Below are 24,416 nucleotides of genomic sequence, written 5' to 3'. Positions count from 1 at the left end.
AGAAATAGATTAAGGGCGCAGTCGTATCAGGATTCCTGTCAGCCTCCAAACTCGGAGGCTGCCCGGGTTCCTTTGCAGGGCAGGAGAAGCGTAGAGATAATCATCACCGCTGCGCTCCTCTCCCCCTGCGTTTTCACTAGACAGGTGATTTTGCCCGACTAGCTGATGCTCTGCGGAGAAGAAGGAGGCCGGAGTGGCCAGCGGATCCGTCATAAGTCAGCCGACCTGTTCTCCTCCCTTCCCCACCCTCAGAACTGCCCCCTTTCTCTCCTCCCCAAGCTTGCATTTGTGAGCTCGTAGAGGCAGCTGGTGTGCTTCCCTCCGTGCTGGCTGCGAGGGGGCGGGAAAGGGGAGGGGAGCTCAGACTCCTGTGTCTGAGATCAGAGTGTTGTCTCTGGCCTTAGATCCAGGAATCCGAAACATCCTATAGCCCCCAGACTCTGTTTAGGGGGCATAGGATTGCTGTCCCCATTAGTAAATACATATGGAAAAGGGTTTTTTTGTTGTTAGAATGGTGATCGCTTGTAACTTTTCTGGAGTCAATCCCATCAGGAATTTCCCCCAATATATCTGTATGTATGTGTGATATATTTGTGTATGTAACACACACATATACACACGGTGATGTGGGAATGTCAGAACACTAAATAAATGTGGTGCTGGAGTGAGCATACTGAGAAAGCATTACTAAAATAATAGGCAGAACCCAGCCTCCCCAAAAATAAAATTAAGGAATGCAATGTCTTGGGCTCCATCTTTCATAATGTCTGGATGCATTACTGGCTTTGTTACACAGTGGGCTTGTTCCCATGACACCATGGGATATTTAATCCACCATGAGGCTGCGGGGTGTGTGGGATGTGTAAGGCAGCCATTTTGAATATGCCACCCCCACTTGCGATTTGTCATGTTGAATGAACCTGGTGAGCATGGGTTATGCAAGAGTTTAAAACCCTCACATAACCCACAGTCTGTTTTAGGATTGTTTAACCATTGCATAACAACCCATGCTCATCAGGTTTGCACGACACGACAACCCCTGAATGGGGCTGCACATGCAATCTGGCACCTGCAGGCCCTGTGGCTCACTCATAATGAGCCATGACAAGTCTGTAAGCAGTCAGTGTGTGTTAGGGAGGGAGGGTTCTCTGAATTTTATACTATGTCCTCCATTGTTTTTAAGGCAAAAGAATTTCTGAAAGAACAAGCTTGGCGGATTCATTTTGCTGAATATGGCCAAGGCATCTGTATGTATCGCACAGAGAAAACAAGAGACCTTGTGCTAAAAGGTATTCCTGAAAGCATGAGAGGGGAACTCTGGCTGCTCCTGTCAGGTGGGTATCAGTAGATAATATAGCTTTATGGATTTGAGTCAGATGTTTCCCACGTGGTTTCTTCTGTGGACATAATTATATATAAAACAGACAATCCAAATGTTGAAGGACATTAGCTGCAGTTGGATGGAAACTGTCAGCTGCAATTCTAACAGCGCAATCCTATGTGTGTCTACTCAGAAGTTGGGTTCAATTGGACTTGCTCCCAGGCAAATTTATAGGATTGTGGCCAATGTGTGAACAGAATGCTGAGCTAGATGGACACTTGGTATGATCCAGCGTGGCTCTTCTTACGTTCCCACAAACTGTTCGTGAAAATCCCAAAAGCTTCAAAGGGGTTTGCTAAATGTTGGGGCCCTGCTATTTATGAAAAAAGAAGCCTCAAACCCCTTTCGGCATGCAGAACTAACGGCACATCTGTTTTGGATCCTGGCCTATATCTGTAACCTACTTTCTCTTGTGTCACTTTGTTCTCTTGCATTGTTAGGAGCTATTAATGAAATGGCCACCCACACTGGCTATTATGAAGACTTGGTGGAGAAATCCATGGGGAAATATAATCTTGCCACAGAAGAGATTGAGAGGGATTTACACCGGTCTCTCCCAGAGCATCCCGCATTCCAGAATGAGATGGGCATTGCTGCCCTGAGGAGAGTACTAACTGCTTATGCATTTAGAAACCCAAACATAGGATACTGTCAGGTAACAGAAGCTCCTTTCATTTAAGAACCCAAATTCCTTCACTCATTCCTGCATTTATTGTTGAACGGAGTTCTTTGTATTGAGGCGAGATTGTGCTTTCAGTATGCAACTGATGCAGTCTAGCTAGTTAAGCATCAATGTCTTTTGCTAAGAAATTAGCTGGTATTGGCAATTTCTGCATAGTAAGATGATCTTCACGGAGGCAATAGTGCTTATATAGGTCTTCAGGCCAGCCCATGACATTTTGCAGTCCCAAGAGACTAGGCGGTAGGATTTAAGAGGAGTGCTCCTGGATCCCTCACAGTGCTGCAGAAGAGACTGAAGCCAATAAGGTTGTGTCCTCATTCCCTGTGCGCTGCTTCATTGGAGCCCGTAAAAATAGATAGTGCTTGCTTAAGCTGTTTGTGCCAGCCCTGATCAATGTATTGTTTTGCAAGTTTTCAGGACACCCTGAAGATAACTGAAGATGTGATGCTAAAGTGCATAATTAAAATGAACTTCACAGATATCTTAAAGAAAGGGCTAGTTTGGGACTTGGCATAACAGTTAAGGAGAAATCTAAGGTTAAACCTGTCTTTGTGCTCTAACTAAATCAGGGATGCACAACCTGAAGGTCACATATGAGGCTTGGTCAGGAGCCATGTAGACACATGTGCACCCATCCCAGTAATCTTTATTAGGGATGTATGAGAATTTTATTTGGGTTCATTTTTTACTTTGAATTTGCTCCGTTTGCAACCCCAAACATGAACACAAATGGGAGCACAATTGGAAATTCCCAAACTTGTGGTCATGTTCGAAAAGTGCACGTTTTATTAAAAAAATGCACACTTTCACCTTTTAATCTATGGAGTGGAAAGTGCACATTTTGGCAGGATCTACACTACTGCTTTAAAGTGCTTTATAACAGTTATAAAGTGCTTTAACTGCTTTAAAGCGCTATAAAACTGTTATAAAGCGCTTTAAAGCAGTAGTGTAGATCCGGCCTTTGAGTGGCCTAATCTACACCAAGCAGGATATTGCATTATGAAAGCGGTATGTAAAAGGCAGGAGCCACACTAATGCTTTATAGCGGAATTCAAGTGCACTGACAACTGTTGGGGCCCATTGACACATACCATATACCACTTTCATAGTGCAATATCCTGCTTGGTATAGATTAGTCCAGCGTGCACTTCAAAAATGCACACTGAAATGCACACTTTTTGGGTTCAAAAAGAAAAAAAAGAACTTGTGTTCAGGAATAGGAATGAGATGAACTGAGTTCAGAGGTGAAAATACCTTGAACCTTGCTGCTTTGCCCATTCCTAATCCTGACACAGATTGCTCGGGGAGGGAGTGAAGAACCACTCCTTCCCCCAGTGATTGTGAAACAAATTGTTCTGGTGCTTTGCTCTTTCATCGCTGGAGGGCTGCATGTTGTGCATTTCTGATCGAGTTAATAAAAGCCGGCTCCTACCCCGTTTGAGACTTTGCAGGATAGTCCTGAAAGTCCTGATTCAAATGCAAGGAAGTTGCTATCCTACATGTAATTGGGGTGGTGGATACCTGCGCTGTAAAGTCAACAGCTGTGGGTTTTAAAAGCAGGATTGTATGCATGAATTGGGCAAGGAACCTATCATGTCACTGCATACCAGTAGTTTTAAAGCATTCAGCTCCTCCCAAATGTAAAAGCTTAATATCGTGGAAGATTTTAGCTTTCTGATTTAGTGTGAAAGGTCCACATTAAGGGATAAAATGCTATATCCCATTATCCCAAAGACTTTGAAGAATAAGGATTGGAGTCTGCATTGTGCTCAATCCTCTGATCATAGCAACTTTTCTGAAAGTCCGGTGGTCGTTTACAAGGATGACGAAAGGAGCTGAGGCATCACTAAGTTCAGACAGCTTTCCTGAAGATGTGGATATAATGGTAGCACACACAGTTCTTTCATGGGTTGGCTCTTTCTTCCCTGAGCCCTGATCCATACATTAAAGGCACAATCCTATGCATGGGCAGACAGAAAAAAAGTCCTACTTTTTTGTGTCTAAAGGAACATGTATAGGATTGTGCCTTAAAACAGTGATGTAGTGGCGACTGGAAAATATAAGTGTTTAGGCACTGATACTTGTGGGATGCTGACTGCTTCTGTTAAGCAGCTCTTCGTGCAATTTGGGTGATTTTAACTATGCTAGCAGAGGAATGAGTACAATTTAGGTGTCAATCCTAACTCTCTAAAGGCGGTAGTATACAATTGTTTCTCTCTTAATTCTGATCTAGTAAAATTGGCTGAACCTTCTGGAAATGTAAGGTTTTAACAACTGGGGCCTCAAAGAAAAGGTTGCCGTGTATCCTCCCTTCCAATAGGACTGCTCCTGTGCAAAGTTCAACCCAGCCATTCTGTCCCAGCAGGACTTCCCACTCTATTGTCCATTACCAACCTTTTCTGGTTTTCTTTTCTGACTGACACTTAACATTCTGACAGTCACACAACGTACTAACCCACACTCAGTGGTGGAGTTTGAGTTGTTTTAAATGTGGGTTCTTTGTTGAACTGTGGGTTAGTGTGTTGCCTGAACGCAGCATGTTTTCCAGCTTGTTAACCACCCTGAACAACCCAACAAAAAACCATGGGTTCTCAAGGTGGCTTGTTTGAGAAAACAAGGCAGACTGCATAGTTAACAAGCCACCATGGCTGTGTTCAAACAACATGATGACTCATGGTTCAACAAACAACACACAATTCAAAATAACCCATACTCATACCCATACCATGAGTGTGGGATAGTGTGTTGTGTGAACCCAGTAGTCACAGTGAGTACTGAATGTGTTTCTCCTTCTTTGGGCTGTGTTGGAGAAGCACCTCCTTAGGTTTTCGGTATTTTTTGCAAACCTCCCCCAAGCATGTTAATGCCACCATCTTGTTTCTTAGTGGGCTATTTGAAAACGAGGCCATCAGCACTCGCCACCTGAGTCCTCTATTAAAGGGAGTTATTTTGGAATTGCTGAATGCTTTAAAACTGTTTAGATGCAGTAACACAATAGTCTTTCTCTCCTATTCAGGTGCATCATCCAGTCTTTAAAAAGCATTGCTATCACCTTGGGAAGAAAGAGCTGGGAGACTGTGATAACTTATTAAAGATGGCCAAACTGCATGATGGTACTTTCTATGGAAAACACGTTGCAGCCTAGAGCCACCGCTGCTTTCTAAAACTAGGGCAAAAACTAGGGCTATTGCTTGATTAAATCTTGTTACATAGAATGTTTAAATCTACTATATGTCTTTTAAAAACTTTTTCTAGGCCATGAATATTGTTACATCAGTACTGCTTTTGTATGCAAAAGAAGAGGAAGCATTTTGGCTGCTTGTGGCTTTGTGTGAGCGCATGTTGCCAGATTACTACAACACAAGAGTTGTTGGTATGTTAAAGGAATTTTTTTAAAGAGCCTAATCGCTGGAAATTTCAGACCCAGTTTTTCAACTAGCAGAAAGTGAAGTTTGATCTGCCAGTGGGGATGCTTGGAGTCATAGATACCGAATGACAGTTGAATGGTTGTAGCTCTGCCTTGCAGAATGAAAAACAGGATTTTATGTCTTGCTTCATATATCATACCCAAACATAGCCTTTCTGTATTTTGTTTCTAGTCTGTAAAATGGGGAAATAATTTTTGGTGGGCTGTAAAAATCAATAATAATAATAATAATAATAATAATAATAATAATAATTTATTTCTTACCCGGCTCTCCACTTGGATCGAGGCGGGGAACATCAGTGAATATAAAACACATAAAAGCTGATTAAAAACATAGTATACATGATTAAAACATCTTTAAAACGTCTTTAAAACATTCTAAAAATATTTAGAAAGATGCTTGGTTACAATGATAGCCTGATTATCCAAACTAGAGGAACCGGTCCCCAAACAAGCAGGGTAGAGTTTTTGATCATCTTAATGTTGATTTTCTGTTATGTGAAGCAGATTCTTTACAATAGCTTCTTATGCTTGAATATTGCAACGTTAATGAATGAAAGAACTGGTCCTTTCGATGCTGTAGTTCACTGGTAGTTAATTGGAAAATGCTTCCGCTCTGTTTTGCTAGATGGACAAAAATGTCCATTATGCTGACTCAAATTTCACATGCCGATTGTGTCTTACAAGGTGCTCTGGTGGATCAAGGTGTGTTTGAAGAGTTAGCTCGAGACTACGTTCCCCAGCTCTACGACTGCATGCAGGACTTGGGGGTCATCTCCACGATCTCTCTTTCCTGGTTCCTCACACTCTTCCTCAGTGTCATGCCCTTTGAGAGTGCTGTGGTGGTTGTGGACTGTTTCTTCTACGAAGGCATAAAGGTGATCTTCCAGTTGGCGCTGGCTGTGCTAGATGCAAATGTGGACAAGTTGCTGAATTGCAAAGATGATGGTGAAGCTATGACCGTACTTGGGAGGTAAGCTATGCCTCTCCTTGCTTTGATGTGTTAGAAATATCTTGTAATTGTAAACATCCTGCTTGCGTTAATAGAAATCTCATCTGATTGCTTTATTCCCCTTTTAAAGAAGTAATTTTCCATGCCCAAAGGCTTTTCATGTAATAAGGGGAAAGCATAGCCATTAAATGAAGGGTGCTCTTGTTCTGTCTTGCTAATTGGCCCCCTGCTAGCAATGGAGCAGCTTTCCTTGAGTCTATTCGCCCAGCCTACCCTTCACTGCTGCCATCTCCTCTGGCAATATCATCTGATTCCATTATGAGAAGCACTTATGCCGATTCAAACTAGTGGGTCCTATAGCACAGTACTGTCAACCTTGACTGATTGTGGTACTTCACGGATAATCCCTCGGGGGGGGCCACATGTTGGCAGAGTCAGAGCCAACTGTGAGGTAGAGATTTTCTCTTTCTGCCGCTACTCTCTGCCTCTTCCTTCTTGCCTACTCAGGTCCTCTGGGAAGAATTTACTCCAGCCAACAAAAACAAGGCTGACAACTATTGCCCAGAGGACCTTTTCTTCTGCCGCTCCCAGTTTGTGGAATGGCTTGCCGGGAGAGATTCGTCAACTTAACAGCCTTCCGGAATTTAAGAAAGCCATAAAGACTGATCTCTTCCGGCAGGCCTACCCAGTGGAATTTTAAGATGCCTTTTTTGATGGTGTGCTGCTTTTAATGATGCACTGGTTTTAAACGTTTGAATTAGTTGTATGTATTTTATGGTGTTTTTATTAGTGTTGTACCCCGCCTCGATCCAGAGGGAGAGGCAGGTAACAAATAAATTTGTTGTTGTTGTTGTTGTTATTACTACTACTACTAGGAAAGCGCCAGATTGCTTTTGCCAGAGAGCTGCAGGTTGTCCACACCTGTTGTAAACTATATTACTTGTGTCTTATTCAGAGTTTAATTGCAGATTTTGCCCTTATTCAGGGAAGGAGTTCAATCCCACATGACTGGGTACTCATTGTGTGCCCATTGTTTTCTCTCGGCATCTGTAGGTATTTGGACAGCGTGACCAATAAGGACAGCACTTTGCCACCAATTCCTCACCTTCACTCACTACTCAGTGATGATATAGGGCCTTATCCTGAGGTGGATATCTTCAGACTCATCAGAACTTCCTATGAGGTAATTTGACATAGATTCCAGCAACTCTAAGAGCTGAAACATGGTGGTGGTGGTGGGGACGCAGTAGCAAATGATTTGTTTGGTTCTGTGCACTAAAAACAGGAATATGTCTCACGTGGAAATCCTAAACCCACATACCTGGAAGTAAACCCCATTGTACTTAATGAGACGTAGTTCTGAGTAGATATATATACAATTGTACTGTTAGACTCACCCACGGACCCCACCCCCACCCCCACGCACATAGCAGAATGTAACGCAAGACTTTTACATTTGTCTATCCCATTGAACATAACAACACATACACTGCAATCCTTGAAAGAAAACACACTGTGGTCAGTGAGGCTTACTGGCAGAACAATTCTGTGGTCCTGATTGGTGGAGATTTCCAGTGCATGCACCCCCTGCTGTCAGGCTTGCACTGGCCAGGACGGAAGTCAAGGGAGCAGCGATCTTCTCATTTTTGTTTTTCTTTTCATTTCTCCCTGCTGATTTTCCTTTTTTGGTACCAGTGGGAGGGAAACAAAATAATCCAGCTCCAGGGCTGGTGTACTTCCCCCCACCCACCCCTAACATTACAGGCACATACGAAGATCCAAAGCCTTCCCCAGTCTGCACATCCCTGGAATACCCTCTTTTTGCTGTTACTGCCATTGGAGTAACGTGGGTTTCTGTGCCTGCAGTAGGGAGGCTTGCAAGACCAGACCACCCATGCCCACAGTCCTCCCTCTCTGGGGGTTGAAAGGAAGGTCCACACTGTCCTATGGCCCCTAGAGAGGCCTTCCAGGGGCCACAGGATTGTACCTTAAGGGCGAGTTCGGACATCACATTAAGCCACCCTGAGAATCAGCTGCCATGGGTTGGTTGTTCACTGAACAACCCACATTACTCCCAACAGACAATTGGGTACACAGTAGCTTGGCATGGCTTCTTTCCCCTTCAGTCCTCCCGCCCTCTCCCAGCATATATCCTAGCTGCCTTTACAGTGAACCCCCTCTCGGATCCTGGTATCCCCAATGGTCAAGAGTGCTTCCCCCCCCATTGCTCTTAAATTCAGAAGTTACAAAGCACAAAATCTTGAAACTTCATATTCCTTATGGAGGGAAACTCCTCCCCTCTCAAATTGCTACCCCTTTTCTGAGCAGTTTTAACATCAACAACTTTTTTCCCCAAATTTGCGCAAATGGGATTGGTCTATTTTTAAAAAATGTGGTCCTTCAGATTTGCACAAATGGGTTTGGGTTCCTCCACTTCATTCCTTTTCAAGTGTGCTTATTCACATGAGTCTAGTTTATATTCTTAAGTTATATCAGTATGGCACCAGCTAGTACAGTGCCCAAGCACATCGATATGCCCTCTGCATGTCTAGAAATGCCACTTGTCAAATTTCTGCGCTCATAACATATTGAAATCTCAGCTGTCAAATTCCTCCTCTACTTTGGTGCTTCCCTTGACAACAAACTCTGAAAGGGGCTGTGGAACAAGACAGGAACTTTTGTTGCAGGTGTGATTACCTCAGGAGTAAGTGAAGCTTATTTCTGCTTTGCTTGTTTAACAGTCAATGAAGCATGTGAATAAAATAGGAGAATATGCCATGCTGTTGTCCTGAAAATGTTCTCACTTGGGCAGAATCAAAGAAAAAATTGTTTGTTTGTTTTTTAAACAAAACCCATTTGTGCAATTTTGAAGGATCAACTTGTTTTTAAAGGCCTGCTAGTGCATTGCCAAGTTTGACAGCAAACAAGGAGGGTGAACGGCAGCAGCAGTAGCTGAGATTGTGGGGTTTGGAGGGCAGGGTTTTTGTTGGTGTTGCCAGGTGGTTCTCTCACTGTTTTAAACAACCCACGCTGAAGTGCCTCTGCTGGGTTTGGAGGTCATGACAAGTCATCCTAAATAACCCTACTACAAGCCGTGGGTTGTCAGAGTGGCCTGTTTTCAAAAAAATCAACCCGCAAAAGCAAAGCGTTGCTGGGTTCAGATGTCACACTAAGCCACCCTACAACCACCCATGGTGACAACCCACCGTGGCTTAGCATGACGTGCAAACTCAGTCTTAGACTGGGTTCACATGATCACAGGGGTAAAAGAAACCATAATGGCTTCTCCCCCTGCCCTTGTGAGTGCCATGCATACACCTGTTGTTTACAGAATTATCAACACTGTAGTGCAGTTTAGTGTGTTGTCCAAACTGGGTATGTAGCATGGCAGGGGTGGCTTTGTGCCCACCCCAAAACCACTACTGCACATCAGAGCCATCCCTGTCAAGCCACGCTGCACACCTGGTTCAGACAACACACCATGGGTAATTATGTGAGCAATGGGTGAACATGTAGCATGTACGGGGGTGGGAGAAGAAGCCACAATGGCTTCTTTTACCCCCACGGTCATGCGAACCCGGCCTTAGTGTGTTTAGGATTGTAGCCTTCTGAAAAACACAATTAAACCTTTAAGTTCCACCAGTTTAAATGGTTCTCTGATGGTTTTTAAATTTTGTATACTTTTAATGTTTACTGTTTTTAGCTTTGTGAACCGCCCGGAGAGCATCGGCTGTGGGGCAGTATATAAATGTAATAAATAAATAAATAAATTCTAATCTTATCAGTATTGCATCCAAAACTTGCATTTTTGTAAACTATTTCCCTCTAATACTGGGTATATCAGGACGCATTTATTTGGTCTGCTATTCAAAGAAGAAGGTTGAATATAATAAGCATTAATTTTAGACTTTGCATCTGGACAGAGCTAGAGGCAAAGTCCTAAGATAAAATAAAAATTCGTTAGTGAACATCACATTGTAAGTTTTACAGCAACATTGAAAAATATTTTTCCCTTTAGAAATTTGGAAGCATACGGGCAGATTTGATTGAACAAATGAGATTCAAACAGAGATTGAAGGTGATCCAGACACTTGAAGACACTACCAAACGCAATGTGGTAGGTTCTTGGAGTGCTTTTCTGATCAACTGTTTCTTGGCTTTGGAAGCTCAAATCCTTTCCATGTACCTTAACTCTTTCTCTTTTTTACATTCTGAAAGGTACGGACCATAGTGACTGAAACCTCTTTTACAATAGATGAGCTGGAGGAACTCTATGCTCTTTTCAAGGTAAATTTGAAATATCTGTCCAGTTCATAATTTTTTTAGTAGTATTAGGTAGGCTGAAATTTGTGATGTACAGTATTTTTGCTCCCACCTATTTCAGCTGAATTGTGGTTTGTCAAAACAGTCTGTAGAAGAGGGTAAAATTATACACTGTATGATCCTGATTATCTGGACCCATTTCAATCAGGCTTTCATATGTGATACGGGAGATGGCTTTGGTCTCCTTGGTGGATGACCTGTGCTGGGAACAGGATGTGGGGAGCACAATCCTCATAGTTCTCCTGGACCACTCGGCGGCTTTCAATACCATCATTCACAGTATTCTTCTAAACTGCCTGGTGGAGCTGGGCCTATTTGGGTTAGGGGAATGGTATAGTTCCTGGTTGCACAGTACCCATGGTCCTGGGTTCTTTGTGTTTTGTAATCTGGCCACACCAAAGATGTCATATCCACAGGGGCTCATTGCAGAAAGGACTCTGTGGCTCGAAAGTGTAGACTCTAATCTTCCTGTGTAAGCACTGTGTTGCTTTTGTGTTTTATGCCGACTTTAGTGCAGGGATGGGGCAACTTGTGGCCATTCAGATGTTGTTGTTCTGCAGTTGGTCTGCCGTTCCCATCAGTCCTCACCATTGATTATGCTGCCTAGGGCTTATGGGAGTTGCAGTCCAACAACATCTGGATGGCCACAAGTTGCTCACCCGAGCTTTAGATCATTGGTGACACTGAATGAACGTCTCACACTCTGAGTAGTAAACCTACTTCAACTTGAACATGTTGTCTATTGCAGGGAGGGTATGCAATCTGGTGCCCTCCAGATGTTTTGGACTACAACTCCCATCTGCTTCAGCCAGCATAACAAGTGGGATTTGTACTCAAAGACATCTGGAGGGCACAGGGGTTCCTGCTTTTGGCCTATAGCAATGCTAATGAAGGGGAAATGCATTTTTCAAAACTCGTATTTGTTTAAAAGCAAAATAAAATTGTGATGGTGGGTGCTGCCATTAGAATAGCTACGAAGATTGTAATAACGATGACACTGCCATGTGCCTTGCTTTTCTTCAGGCAGAGCATCTCACTAGTTGCTACTGGGGAGGCACCAGCAACGCCACTGACCGCCACGACCCAAGCTTGCCTTATTTAGAACAATATCGCATTGACTTTGAGCAGTTCAAGGGGATGTTTGCTCTCCTCTTTCCTTGGGCCTGTGGGACTCACTCTGATGTATTGGCTGCACGCTTATTCAGATTGCTGGATGAAAATGGAGATTCCTTAATCAACTTTCGGGAATTTGTTTCCGGGCTAAGTAAGGAGAATGCATGTGCTAAGCTGCTTTTGTAAGGCTGTTTCCCCCTTCTCCATTAACTGAAACCATTGGTTTTGCATATGCAGTCTTATATATGAGACTGTTACGTTTTTTAAAGGCTATATAGATAAATGTTCTAATAACTGTGAAATGAATATATCTGTGAGAGTCACTTTCAACAATAGGTTATATGAGGTGGTTAATTTTCTGTTCCTCAAACCCAGAAGATAAAATACTTTCCCTTTCTTAGAGCTGGTTGATATTTGTCAATCAGTAATTGTCATTTGGGTTTTCAGTATGCAATTAAAGTAAAATGTTTATCTTTTGCACAACTACATAATAAGACATAGTCTAAATATGTCATTGTTATGCATTGGTATATATCAAGGGCAATTTACTGATTGAAGCTAAGGAGCAGAAGATTTGAAGACGGTAGGGAAAAAAAAACATTCCAAAAGCTAAGCAACATTTGAGTTGAGCTTAAAATAGCAATGCCTTGAATATCTTTCAAAAGGGCACATTGTGTGTCAGTTAAGATCGCTCATGGCATTTTAGGGGTGGGGGAGTTTCTAACAAAAACCCAATTGTCATATGGTCAATGTTTTGCACAATAAGTATACACTACATTGCTATGTGAGAAGATATAGCATTACAGACGCTCCCAAAAAGGAACATGATGTTGTTGCATTGGGGGGGGACAATGAAAATGGAACCATGTTTGTTGATTAAATTTATATCGTGCCTTTCCACTAAAAATAGTGTTCAAGGTAGCTAACCGTAAAATAGAGATAAAATGGAAAGTTATAATTAAAACATTAAAACTCCTCCAATAAAAACACAACAATAAGAGTTTGTTATTTAACATCCATTAGGAAAACACCCTGCAGTAGACTGAAACCTATTTCAGCAGCAAATCAGCTCAGATGCCAGAAGCCTGTCTGAATAAAAATATATTTGTCTACTGGTGGAAGGACAATAGATACAGCTATCCTGGCCTCTCTTTGCATGACGTTCCAGAACTTGGAGCAGCCACCGAGAAGGCCCTCTCTTGTGATCTCACCAAATGTGCCTCTGATAGTAGCAAGACAGAAAGAAGAGCTTCTCCCAAGGATCTTAAAACATGGGGCAGGATCAGGAGGATGGGGTCTCTCAAACAGCCTGGTCCCAATTTGTGTAGGGCATTATAGGTGTTGGACATTGTAGATGCCCAGAAATGGAGTGGTAGCTAGTGAAGCTGTTGCAACAAGGGAATCATGTGATCCTTATAACCATCCCTGGTCAATAATCTGGCCGCACCATTCAGGACCAGTGGACATTTCCAAACACTTTCCTATCTATCTTTTTCTCATCCAATGCCAAGGAGTATGGCTGTGCACAGATCCACATATCCACTTCGGAAGCCAAATTGGAGCTGCCAAATTGACCTGATCCACCTTGGTTTGCTTTTGATCTGGATCTGAAGTGAGATTCGGACATCCAAAGCAGGCCAGAAATGGCCCTTCACAGCTGCTGTTGTGCACAGCATTAGATCTTTGAAAAGAAAGAGTCCCCATCTACTGTAAAAAAAAATGGAGGCTCTCATGGAGGCCAGGCATGAGTAGATGGGTCTAGCAGGTCCCAGCTGCTCACTCGGTGGGCGGGGGCAGTGGCCCGCCATCATCCAGATTGGTCAGGAGCACTTCAGACTGATCCAGATTTGGACTGAATCGGTCCAAATCACCTCACTTTGGTTTGAGATCCAGATCTGGAACCAAAGCGGTGCACAGCCCTATTAAGGAAGCTGTGGAAGTCCTGAACCATTATCTGGGTTCAGTAAGGGACTGGATGTGGGTGAATAAATTGAGTCGCAATCCAGACAAGATGGAGGTCTGTCAAAGGTTCAATGTAGGACTAGTTCAATTTTCAAAGACATTGAGCACAATTTATCCCCTTTTGCATATACAAGTCTGCATGCAGGGAGAGAATCCCATAGAGATTCTGTTGAGCTCTTCCCTCCACGCCAGCTGAGTGGTGGAGCATAACATGCTCTGCATGCAAAAGCTCCCAAGTTCAATCCCTAACATCTCCAACTTGTGCTAAGAAAGAATCCTCTCGTGAACCCTGGAGAACCACTGCTGGTTAATGTAGAGCAGCCTTCCCCAAACTGGTGCCCTCTAGATGTTTTGGACTGTAACACCCAGCATTCTTGACCATTGGCCATGCTGTCTGGGGCTGATGGGAGTTGAACTCCAAAACATCTGGGGATGTTGGGGAAGACAGGTGTAAACTCCACTGATCTAGAGGAAGCTATGGCCTAACGGTATAAGGCAGCATCCTATGTAATCTTCCTTACCACCCCTCAGCTGGGTGTGCTGCAAGAAGCTTGGCCAATAGAGACGGATAGAGGTCCTTCCATACCTTGCACAGAGGAATCAAGCAGCCTGCTCCTCTCCATGCCCCCAACACAGAGGCTACACCTGCTCATTGTGTTCTTTGGTTCAGGTTGTTTTCTTTCCTGCGTTAGTTGAAAACTAGAAACCCCCAGTATTCAACTTCATGGGATGACCTCGGGTTCTAATATTATGGGGAGGTGCCAGGGTGTGTGTGGTCCTACTCCCTTTTCACTTTTCCTGTATAACAAATGCAATTGTGACAACTGTTGAATTTCCACATGGACGAGAATACTTTTTGTTCTCCAAAAATAAGAATATAGTCCAATAATTATTTGAGCAATCTAGAGAGTTAATTTAGATTATGTGAATTTATTAATTTGGATATGGAGTCCAAATTCATAGAATCATAGAATCATAGAATAGCAGAGTTGGAAGGGGCCTACAAGGCCATCGAGTCCAACCCCCTGCTCAATGCAGGAATCCACCCTAAAGCATCCCTGACAGATGGTTGTCCAGCTGCCTCTTGAATGCCTCTAGTGTGGGAGAGCCCACAACCTCCCTAGGTAGCTGATTCCACCGTCGCACTGCTCTAACAGTCAGGAAGTTTTTCCTGATGTCCTGCCGGAATCTGGCTTCCTTTAACTTGAGCCCGTTATTCCGTGTCCTGCACTCTGGGAGGATCGAGAAGAGATCCTGGCCCTCCTCTGTGTGACAACCTTTTAAGTATTTGAAGAGTGCTATCATGTCTCCCCTCAATCTTCTCTTCTCCAGGCTAAACATGCCCAGTTCTTTCAGTCTCTCTTCATAGGGCTTTGTTTCTAGACCTCTGATCATCCTCGTTGCCCTCTTCTGAACACGCTCCAGCTTGTCTGCGTCTTTCTTGAATTGTGGAGCCCAGAACTGGACGCAATACTCTAGATGAGGCCTAACCAGGGCCGAATAGAGAGGAACCAGTACCTCACGTGATTTGGAAGCTATACTTCTATTAATGCAGCCCAAAATAGCATTTGCCTTTCTTGCAGCCATATCGCACTGTTGGCTCATATTCAGCTTGTGATCTACAACAATTCCAAGATCTTTCTCATTTGTAGTATTGCTGAGCCAAGTGTCCCCCATCTTGTAACTGTGCATTTGGTTTCTATTCCCTAAATGTAGAACTTGGCATTTATCCCTATTAAATTTCATTCTGTTGTTTTCAGCCCAGCACTCCAGCCTATCAAGATCACTTTGAAGTTTGTTTCTGTCTTCCAGGGTATTAGCTATCCCACCCAATTTGGTGTCGTCTGCAAATTTGATCAGCGTTCCCTGCACCTCCTCGTCCAAATCATTAATAAAAATGTTGAAGAGCACTGGGCCCAGGACTGAGCCCTGCGGCACCCCACTCGTTGCCTCTCCCCAGTTTGAGAAGGTTCCATTGATAAGTACTCTTTGAGTCCGATTCTGTAGCCAACTGTGGATCCACCTAATAGTTGTTCCATCTAGCCCACTTTTAGCTAGTTTGTTAATCAGAATGTCATGTGGTACTTTGTCAAAAGCTTTGCTGAAGCTTTATATTGGTGAGATGAAGTAACCTAGATTGATGACCACATTGCCACCTGTTTTTTGTATATATGCTACAACAATGTTGTATTTTGATGTTTATGGAATATATATGTTTATGGAAGTTTAAATATAGATACCTGAAGACTAATACCTGAAGATACCTGAAGACTAATTTCCAAATGTTTGGAAGATTGTACGTGTTGTAGAGAGTTAAATATACTTCATAACTCAGCTACATTCAACTTAATCCTTCTAGGTGCAGCATGCCATGGAGATCTTACTGAAAAACTGAAGCTGCTATATAAAATGCATGTTCTGCCTGGTGAGTAGTAAGCACGGGGCAATTTGAGATATTTTAACATTCTTCTAAAACCTCTTGCCTATGCTTGTTTACTCAGATGTAACACCTACTGGGCTCAATGGGCTTACTCCATAATAAGTGAGGCATATCCTGCAGCCCTGTTCCACCAATAAGCAGTGGGCTTTCTACTCCAGCTCGGGTTGCTGTGCAATTGGGCATAGCCATAATTATGTTTGGGGTGTGTGTATGTTAAATCAAAGATCAATGCTAGATAAAATGAACACATAGATGAAAAATCTTTATAATGTTACGTAGTTACTGTAGGCACTCAGTAACATCATCATCATCGTCATCATAATATACTGGGATAAAACAATACCTTGCAACCGACTAGACATAACGGTCATAGACAAAAAGGAAAAATACACATACCTCATCCACATAGCAATACTGAATGACAAAAATATTGTTGAAAAAGAAGAGGAAAAGAGAGAAAAATATACACCACTGGCCGCAGCCATAATGAAAACATGCTCAATTGTCAGGAAATTCCTGAATCTGTAAAAGACAGCATGACTTGGCAAAGCCTGTCATGTCCATCTAGAAAAACCACCATGAGCGAGAAAGAGATATTATAATAATAATAATAATAATAATAATAATAATAATAATAATAATAATTTCATTAAATGATTGGATAATTTTGTAGGTAGAAATTATAGGTTGGATCCCGATTACTTCCAGCAGAAGAGGGTGGGTAGAAGCTGACTTTCCTGTCCTCTTGTCTCCCTATACCTCTAGAACTGCCCCAAATGCTCCCTTGAGAGTTAGGGGACCCAGGAAATTAGTTGGAGCTCTCACTTCCTCCCACATATGTCCGTGTGCCCTGACTCTCAAAGAAACTTTTTTGGGGAACTAAGGACTGGTGGAGAGGGACAAGTCAGTAAAAGGGACAGTTCCTGTAGGTGGTAATTGGGATACAACTGTATGTGGTTTATGTTGTAATGTCCGCCAGTGAACTTTGAAAGGCCTTCCATGTCAACACAGACCATAATTCAGTCCTTATTTATCTAATCGGCACATGTCAGGCAGCGTAGACACAGTTCTTTCTTTCTTTCTTTCTTTCTTTCTTTCCTTCTTTCTTTCTTTCTATATTGCATTTCTATACCGCCCAATAGCTGGAGCTCTTCTATACTTCTATATCAGACACCTAAACAAACATTTTATAGGTAGGAAATGAGGTTTTGTAAACCTATTCATTAATCATTCATTCTTGCGCTGAAATAAAGAGTGTTGTTGTTATAAATTCTGTAACATGTTTATATCTGGTGATAAATTTCTAGTATGGGTGATCTATACTTCAGTATACTTCAGTATGCTGATACTTGACATTTCTTTGCACAGACCCCTCCTCTGATCAAGAAGAACCAGATTCTGCTTTTGAAGCAACGCAGTACTTCTTTGAAGACATCACACCAGAGTGTACACATGGTATAAAACTTTGCCTTATATTTATTTTCTTTCCTCTTTCACAACTGTCATGGACTGATAATGCCCTGTTCTGGGAGTGGACGGGAAAATTAGAAAAATAGTGTGCTCATTTTTATTTTTATTTTGCTTCCCCTTCCAGTGGCCTTTCCCATTTCCACCAGGAGAAATATTTCTTTCTCAGGCTTCCTCCACCGTACCAGCTCATATGTCTGGGGTATCTATTTTAGGTAGTGTGGAGGTTGGCTGTTAGACATGGGTTGGTAACCCCCCTTCCCAAAAAAACCATAGAATTTCAAATTTTACTAAATAAAAATGTCAATAGGAAAAAGTATTAAAATCTAAATATACATATACACACACCCACACCAAAAAACCTATATGAGCAATAGGATAATAAAAAAAAAAATCAGGGATAAATGCACCCAGCTAACCTATCTAAATTATGTCCCTATTTTGTCCAGGTTGTTTATTCAAGCAGTATCTTCCGCTCTCTCAATCAGTTTCCAATTCCAGCAGCTTTGACTCTCTTCCCTCTAGGACTCTGGCCTTCTTTCACTCCTTGTCTCTTTTTCTTCTACTCTCTGTCCCTCTGGTTCTCTTGCCTTTGGCTTTTATCTTCTAAGATTATTTTTTTCTCTGCGCAGCTCCAACCAACATGGAGGATAGTTTCTTGCTCATTTCTGCAAATTAAGTGTGTTTCCTGAGTTGAAATCGATTTTTCTTTCTCTTCCTCTGACCTTCTGTATTCTAACCAAACTTTTTTTACCTCTAAACTATTACTCTTTTGACTGAAACTAATATGCACACAAAGATTTAACTCCATAATATCCTAAAGCCAAGCTAAATAGTAAAAAGTGGAAAAGAACAGTTCTGTTCCTTCACAGTAAGCAAAGCATTGTCTAAAGCCTTTCTTGTGCCCAAAATCAAATAGTTACTGTTTTTCCTCTTAATATCCAGAGGTCTACAAATTTAATAAGGAATTCTTTTCAACATTGGGCTCTCAAATTCCTATAGTGACAAATATAGTGCTATGGCTTAATAAGTAGCTTGCAAAATTTTCGTTTCTGAAGATTTAACCCAATGATCTTAAAGACCTTTTGGTTGTCACAAATTGGACTAGGGTTTGCTTATTTATATGAGAGGCGGACACAGGTTGTTAGGGAATATGGGTCAGTATTCAATTGGCCCCTTGCATGGGCGGGCGGCCAAGATCCACTGGTCCGGCATGTGTGCAGCCCCTTCCAGAAACAAGTATTTCAGCACTTGGCACCAGAAGAGCTACACTGCGGCTGCCAGTGGTAGGGGCTGTGTGCACACTGGCACCAATGGCCTCAGCTACCTGCACAAAGGACAAATTGGATACTGCCTGTAGATTGCAGTTAACTTCACATCAAGGCCAATTTACTATATGGTCCCTGATGTAAGTTTAACTAAAAGAGGAATTCTGTGAGTCTCCCAGAATCTTCCTCCCCTTTTAAAAGCAATTTTTAAAGCAAATTTTCCAGCTGCACAAATGCGCTGTCAGACACACGCATACCATCTCCACCCAAGCCAAACACATTATTTCAACTGGACAGATTATCACCAACACTAATAGCAGATTGATCCAGTCTTGCGTAAAGCTCTTACAAGCCTGAGAATGCAGACCATGCAGACAAATTTTAGAGAAGGAAGATTTAATAATATTCCCAGAGATCAAAGAATTTGCTGTTGTGAAGAACAAGAGGCGGAGGACTCTGTTCACTATATATTATACTGCAGATTATACAATAGCCCTAGGAATAAATATTTAGCTAGATATTTGGCCCCTATGGTGCATTTAACAGACCAAGCGAAATTAGGCTACCTACTAACGGCAGAGAAATCGACCCTACTGAATTTGGCCTATTTTGCAGTAAGAACTGCAAAAATTAGGAAGGAACATGTTCAGGTGGATGATTGTAAACAATAGATATACCATAGATATACAGAGTACAATGAGAAATTAGAATGTGTTTACTGTAGAAGATGTGTGCTGATGGGAGTAATTGCTGTACAGAGTTCGGCTCATTTTAATTTTTTATGTAATAATGTGTGATGTGTTCGGCTAAAACCCATTCAGGGTAGCCATGAATAAAATTTCTAATAGCAGATTGACAGGACCATATGGATACCCAGGAAGGGTGACAGACCAAGAGAAGTACACCACTAGTTGTCACCTACAGCCCCAATTGAAACCACTGGAACAGATCATCAGTGAACTCCAACCCATCACAAGCACAGACACTTCTCTCTCACAAGCCTTGGGAGACAGACCAGTCCTGTCTTCCAGACAACCTCCCAACCTGAAGCAGATACTAACCAGCAATAGTACACAGGACAGAAACACAGACAGAGGGACCAGACCATGCAATAGACCCAAGTGCCAACTCTGCCCCCACATCTATTCAGACAACACTGTCACAGGATCCAACAACATCAGTCACACCATCAACGGCTCTTTCACCTGCATCTTTATATAATTTGTGTTACATGTCATCCCTGACTTTATATATTGTTAAGCTCTTAATAAATGCACACACATAACATGTGTCTTATTTTTTCACCACTTTTTTCAACTGCACATTATCAGATTTCCAACTGCACATTTTGTGTCCAACTGCACACTAAAAACCACACCTCCTCTCCTCCCCCCCCCCCATTAGAGGGTTTTGCTCTTCAGTTAATTCTCTCTGCTCAGAAGCTATCAGTGTATTTGTATCGGAAGGCCTGGCTGATATCAGATTGCCCAGGCCTGTGCTCCCTAACATAATTAATTGTATAAATACAGTAGTATTTCAAAATGTGTTAATTATGTTTTTCTCTGAATATTATTAGTTGTTGGTGTAGAAAGCAGGAACAAACATGGAACAGAGGAGGGTTTTATTAACGTGAGTGTGAAAACCGAGAAAGGTATGCTCTTTATCTTGTTTGATAACCTGGTGGGTGTGTTGTGAAAGAAGTTAGATTTTAAACATTCTCTCCTGTTTTCTGGACAATTGATTGTGGTAGGTAAGAAGAACTCTCATGAAAATAGAAATTACCTTAGAATGTGGAACCAAGAGAATAAATCCAAAGCAAAGAATGCAAAGGACTTGCCCAGACTAAACCAGGTAAGCTTTCTTGGCACTTGAAGAAAAGTTTTGATACTTTTGACAAATGCAAAACTATCCAATTCACTAATGGAAGGTTCATGAAGAGTTCACAAGAGCCTTTTACATCCCAATGGGGCAAAGGATCATCCATTTGCAGAAGCAAGAATTCCATGACTAACTCACCCTTTGGATTGGGTCCTTTGCCTGCAAAAGGTGTAGTAAGTAGGGTCAAAAACCCTATATCCAGCAGCTGGAACTTGATGAAGATTGCCGAGTCTGCATGTACATCCTATACTGGAGGGGAGGGGATAGTACAGTCAGCTTTATTATCATTATTAGTAGTACTATATTGAAACTGAACAAGGGATCCCTTTCCTCCTGGTGATCAGAGCTGTGCAAGTACCAACAGTTTGTTCAGCGTATGGATGTATGCAGCAACATATGTACACCACAGTTGTACTGAAGGATCTGTGAATCAATCCCATGTCCATAGTTATTTATTTTTTGGATGGTTATTTAGGTTGCAATCCTATATCCACTTCCCTGGGAGTAAGCTCCATTGAAATCAATGGGACTTACTGCTGAGTAAATATGTACAGGATTGCACTGTTAAATCATTCAGAGTTTAGTGATAGGCCAAAACCAAAATAAGTGCATTTGCTGGAACTCATAATATGATGAAAAATTGAATCCCAAGTCCAGGTGTCCAGATGTAATGGAGACTTAGGACCAGTTCACACAATCAAACAGCCCTAAATAAATAAGCCATGGTGGGCTGCCAATTTGAAAAATGGCCCAAAACAGACCATGGGTTATGCACAGGTTGTTTAACCCTCACACAACTCCCACCATCCAGGTTCACACAACGTGACAAGCCACAGCTAGGTGTTGGATGTTGACTGTGCGAACTGGGTCTTAATATACATAATTTATTTGGCTTGTCATTATTTTGCATGTAGATGCCTCATCACTTGCCTGTGAAAAGTTTGTCGAATTGAGTTGAGCACTAGGTGCTTTTAAAACCTGTATGATCTATTTTTATTTTTAGCCAAGTACTGGAGTATACATACATACAACAGGAACATAAACTCAGTTGAAGCACATATGTGTGTATATATAAAAAGTAATCTTTCCATATCAGACTGTGCCTTTTTCATTTTCATTATCAAGGTGTTTCTTTTGAGGCCCAATGGATAGGCTGATATGGTGTCACAGCAGGTTATTTTACTCATATCCTACTTTTACATGTTTTCCTGGTTGTCTCCCAAAGCATTCTATTTCTGTTACATATAGGGGCAGTTTATTGAATTGTGCAAGACAATGTATAATATGTTCAGTGAAGACCCCAATGAGCAGGATCTTTACCATGCTACAGCAGCTGTGACAAGTTTGCTTCTGGAGATCGGTGAGGTTGGTAAGTTATTTAGTGTCCAGCCTCTTAAAGAGGCCGAGAGTAGTAGTAAAGTCATTCAGAATGCACCACTTCCAAAGAAAGGGAACCAGCAGTATCACCTTGAACAACGTGATCCTTTTCAAGATGGCTTCCTGGCTGAGGAAGATGAGAATATTTGTGGTGATGGTACACAGATGGAGGACATTAAGCTGGAAGATTCTTCTCCTAGGGATAACGGAGCTGGTTCTTCTATGCTTATTTCTGATGACGATACTAAAGACGACAGCTCCATGTCTTCCTACTCGGTCCTAAGTGCAGGCTCTCACGAGGACGACAAGCTGCACTGTGAAGACATTGGTGAGGACACTGTTTTGGTGCAAAGCAGCAATGCCACGTCTCTACCTAGAAGCACTAGCATTGACAGAGATTGGGCCATCACTTTTGAGCAGTTTCTGGCTTCTCTCTTGACTGAACCTGCCCTTGTGCGATACTTTGACAAGCCAGTGTGTATGATGGCAAGGATTACAAATGCTAAGAATGTGCGGATGATGGGGAAACCCATTATATCTGCGAGTGACTATGAAATCTCTGCTATGTCAGGCTAAGTGGGCCGGATAAGGTGTTTTTTTAAAATATAACTTTTAGGTTTTTATGGCATATTTATTACAGCCTGGCACAAGTCCTGGTGTTTTCAAAACATGATAGTTCTCACTCATGTGAATATGCTGGGATATAAATCCGTCCTTACCTTGTTTTTCTCTGTATGGGAAACATTACCAGAATGCTTGTCCTAGCCAATATACATGGGGGTTGGGGGGAGGTGTTCATTGTCAGTGTGTGTGTGTGTGTGTATATATTATTAGCCTTGCTGTCCATGGATAAATGGTGACAATTATTTCTGTTTTACCTTAATGAAAAAGGATTTGTGTATTTTTCAAAGAGGCCTGAAATCTTGGGAGTATAGAAGAAACCAAAATGGCACTAGCACTGTGGTGCTGTAGTATGCCTTTTTTCTACACACAGCTGCTTCCGTCATTGAAGGGAATGGGGAAATGGAAGCCCCTGCAGGCAGAGAGCACCACGTATGCACTGGACTCTTATGCCTGCAAGGGATTGATAGGCTGAGGAAAACACAGAAAGGGATGCTGTCAACTTGTTTAGGATTCAAAAGTAAGTTCCGTGCAGCATCACTGGTGGATGTCTCTCTATAATTTTTTTTTAAAAGGAAAGGCTAGTGATTTATAACACTTTTTAAAATACATTCTTCAGGGATACTGCTGGGAACTTCGTTTAACACCTCTCCAAGTCCTGACCTAAACACTTCATGGTACCCCTTTTTAAAAGGAGAGGGTTTTTAAAAATATATCTGTAGATAATTGTGTTGTTGACATTTTAGACCTAAGCATTACCATGAATAAAGCATATTGTAGATTAAGAATTCATAGCTGAATTGCATAAATCTTCCTTTAAAACACTTATTAGCAGGAATGTAATCTGAAAAAATCTGCAAGAAAATGTAACTGAATGTTCAAAGGTCTTAATGAATGAAAACACTGTCACTTTATTATGAATTAATGTATAATGTAATTTACTGAATGGTATGTTGAATGACAATTGGAGCACCTGCACTTTGAATCCTTGCTTCTTTCTTAGAAACATTAAATGGGCACGACCCAGTACCAGTGTGCAGAGAGGATTCCCACAGGCTTAATAGAAACCTATTTTCCTTACCCTGCACTATTTTTGCAAGAAAGAGGAGAAAGAGGTCTCTTTTAACCCTATGTGAGTTTTCTGAATGTGGGCACAATGATAACACTGGATTGTGCCTAATCCTTGTTTCTTTTTTTTGGGTGGGGGGGAACCTTAGCTGATTTTTAATTCACATATTAGGTCCAAATAATTTTTACATGCCTGAACTTTATTTGCTGCCTTCAAAAATATATCCATCACCTTTTCATTTTTTATATATTGTACATTATGATCATGCAACTTTTCCAGTGTTTTTTTAGCCAAAGCTATTGCTTTCTTATTTAAGGTATTTAACTGTCTGAAGTGGTTTTAACCACAGTAGGTAAATGTGAACAAGGCTCTTTTAGTTTTTTTAAAAAGACATTAAACTAATATCAAGTGGGAAAGTGTGACTGTCTTTGATGGTATAACTCTTCTGGCATGAAT

At 41.8% G+C, this 24,416-nt stretch overlaps 2 protein-coding genes across 2 annotated transcripts in view; one reads left to right on the top strand and one right to left on the bottom strand.

Annotated features, from left to right (window-relative positions):
* TBC1D9 (TBC1 domain family member 9) overlaps positions 1-24,412 on the top strand; it is a 61,113-nt gene extending 36,701 nt beyond the window's left edge. The window contains exons 9-21 of the mRNA XM_063136343.1: positions 1,184-1,334; positions 1,822-2,036; positions 5,319-5,436; positions 6,178-6,463; positions 7,496-7,625; positions 10,461-10,559; positions 10,661-10,729; positions 11,789-12,029; positions 16,200-16,265; positions 17,649-17,735; positions 20,592-20,666; positions 20,766-20,866; positions 22,142-24,412. Coding sequence (XP_062992413.1) covers positions 1,184-1,334; positions 1,822-2,036; positions 5,319-5,436; positions 6,178-6,463; positions 7,496-7,625; positions 10,461-10,559; positions 10,661-10,729; positions 11,789-12,029; positions 16,200-16,265; positions 17,649-17,735; positions 20,592-20,666; positions 20,766-20,866; positions 22,142-22,846 — 2,343 coding nt within the window. The 3' untranslated portion in view covers positions 22,847-24,412. The remainder of the gene's footprint in view (positions 1-1,183; positions 1,335-1,821; positions 2,037-5,318; positions 5,437-6,177; positions 6,464-7,495; positions 7,626-10,460; positions 10,560-10,660; positions 10,730-11,788; positions 12,030-16,199; positions 16,266-17,648; positions 17,736-20,591; positions 20,667-20,765; positions 20,867-22,141) is intronic.
* Positions 1-24,416, bottom strand: part of SCOC (short coiled-coil protein) — a 652,090-nt gene that overhangs the window by 489,064 nt on the left and 138,610 nt on the right. The window lies entirely within an intron of this gene.

The sequence above is a fragment of the Elgaria multicarinata genome, chromosome 10 (assembly GCF_023053635.1).
Source record: "Elgaria multicarinata webbii isolate HBS135686 ecotype San Diego chromosome 10, rElgMul1.1.pri, whole genome shotgun sequence".
NCBI classification, from domain to species: domain Eukaryota; kingdom Metazoa; phylum Chordata; class Lepidosauria; order Squamata; family Anguidae; genus Elgaria; species Elgaria multicarinata.
Note: the sequence above shows the minus strand (reverse complement) of the source record. Positions and strands in the feature narration are given on the sequence as shown.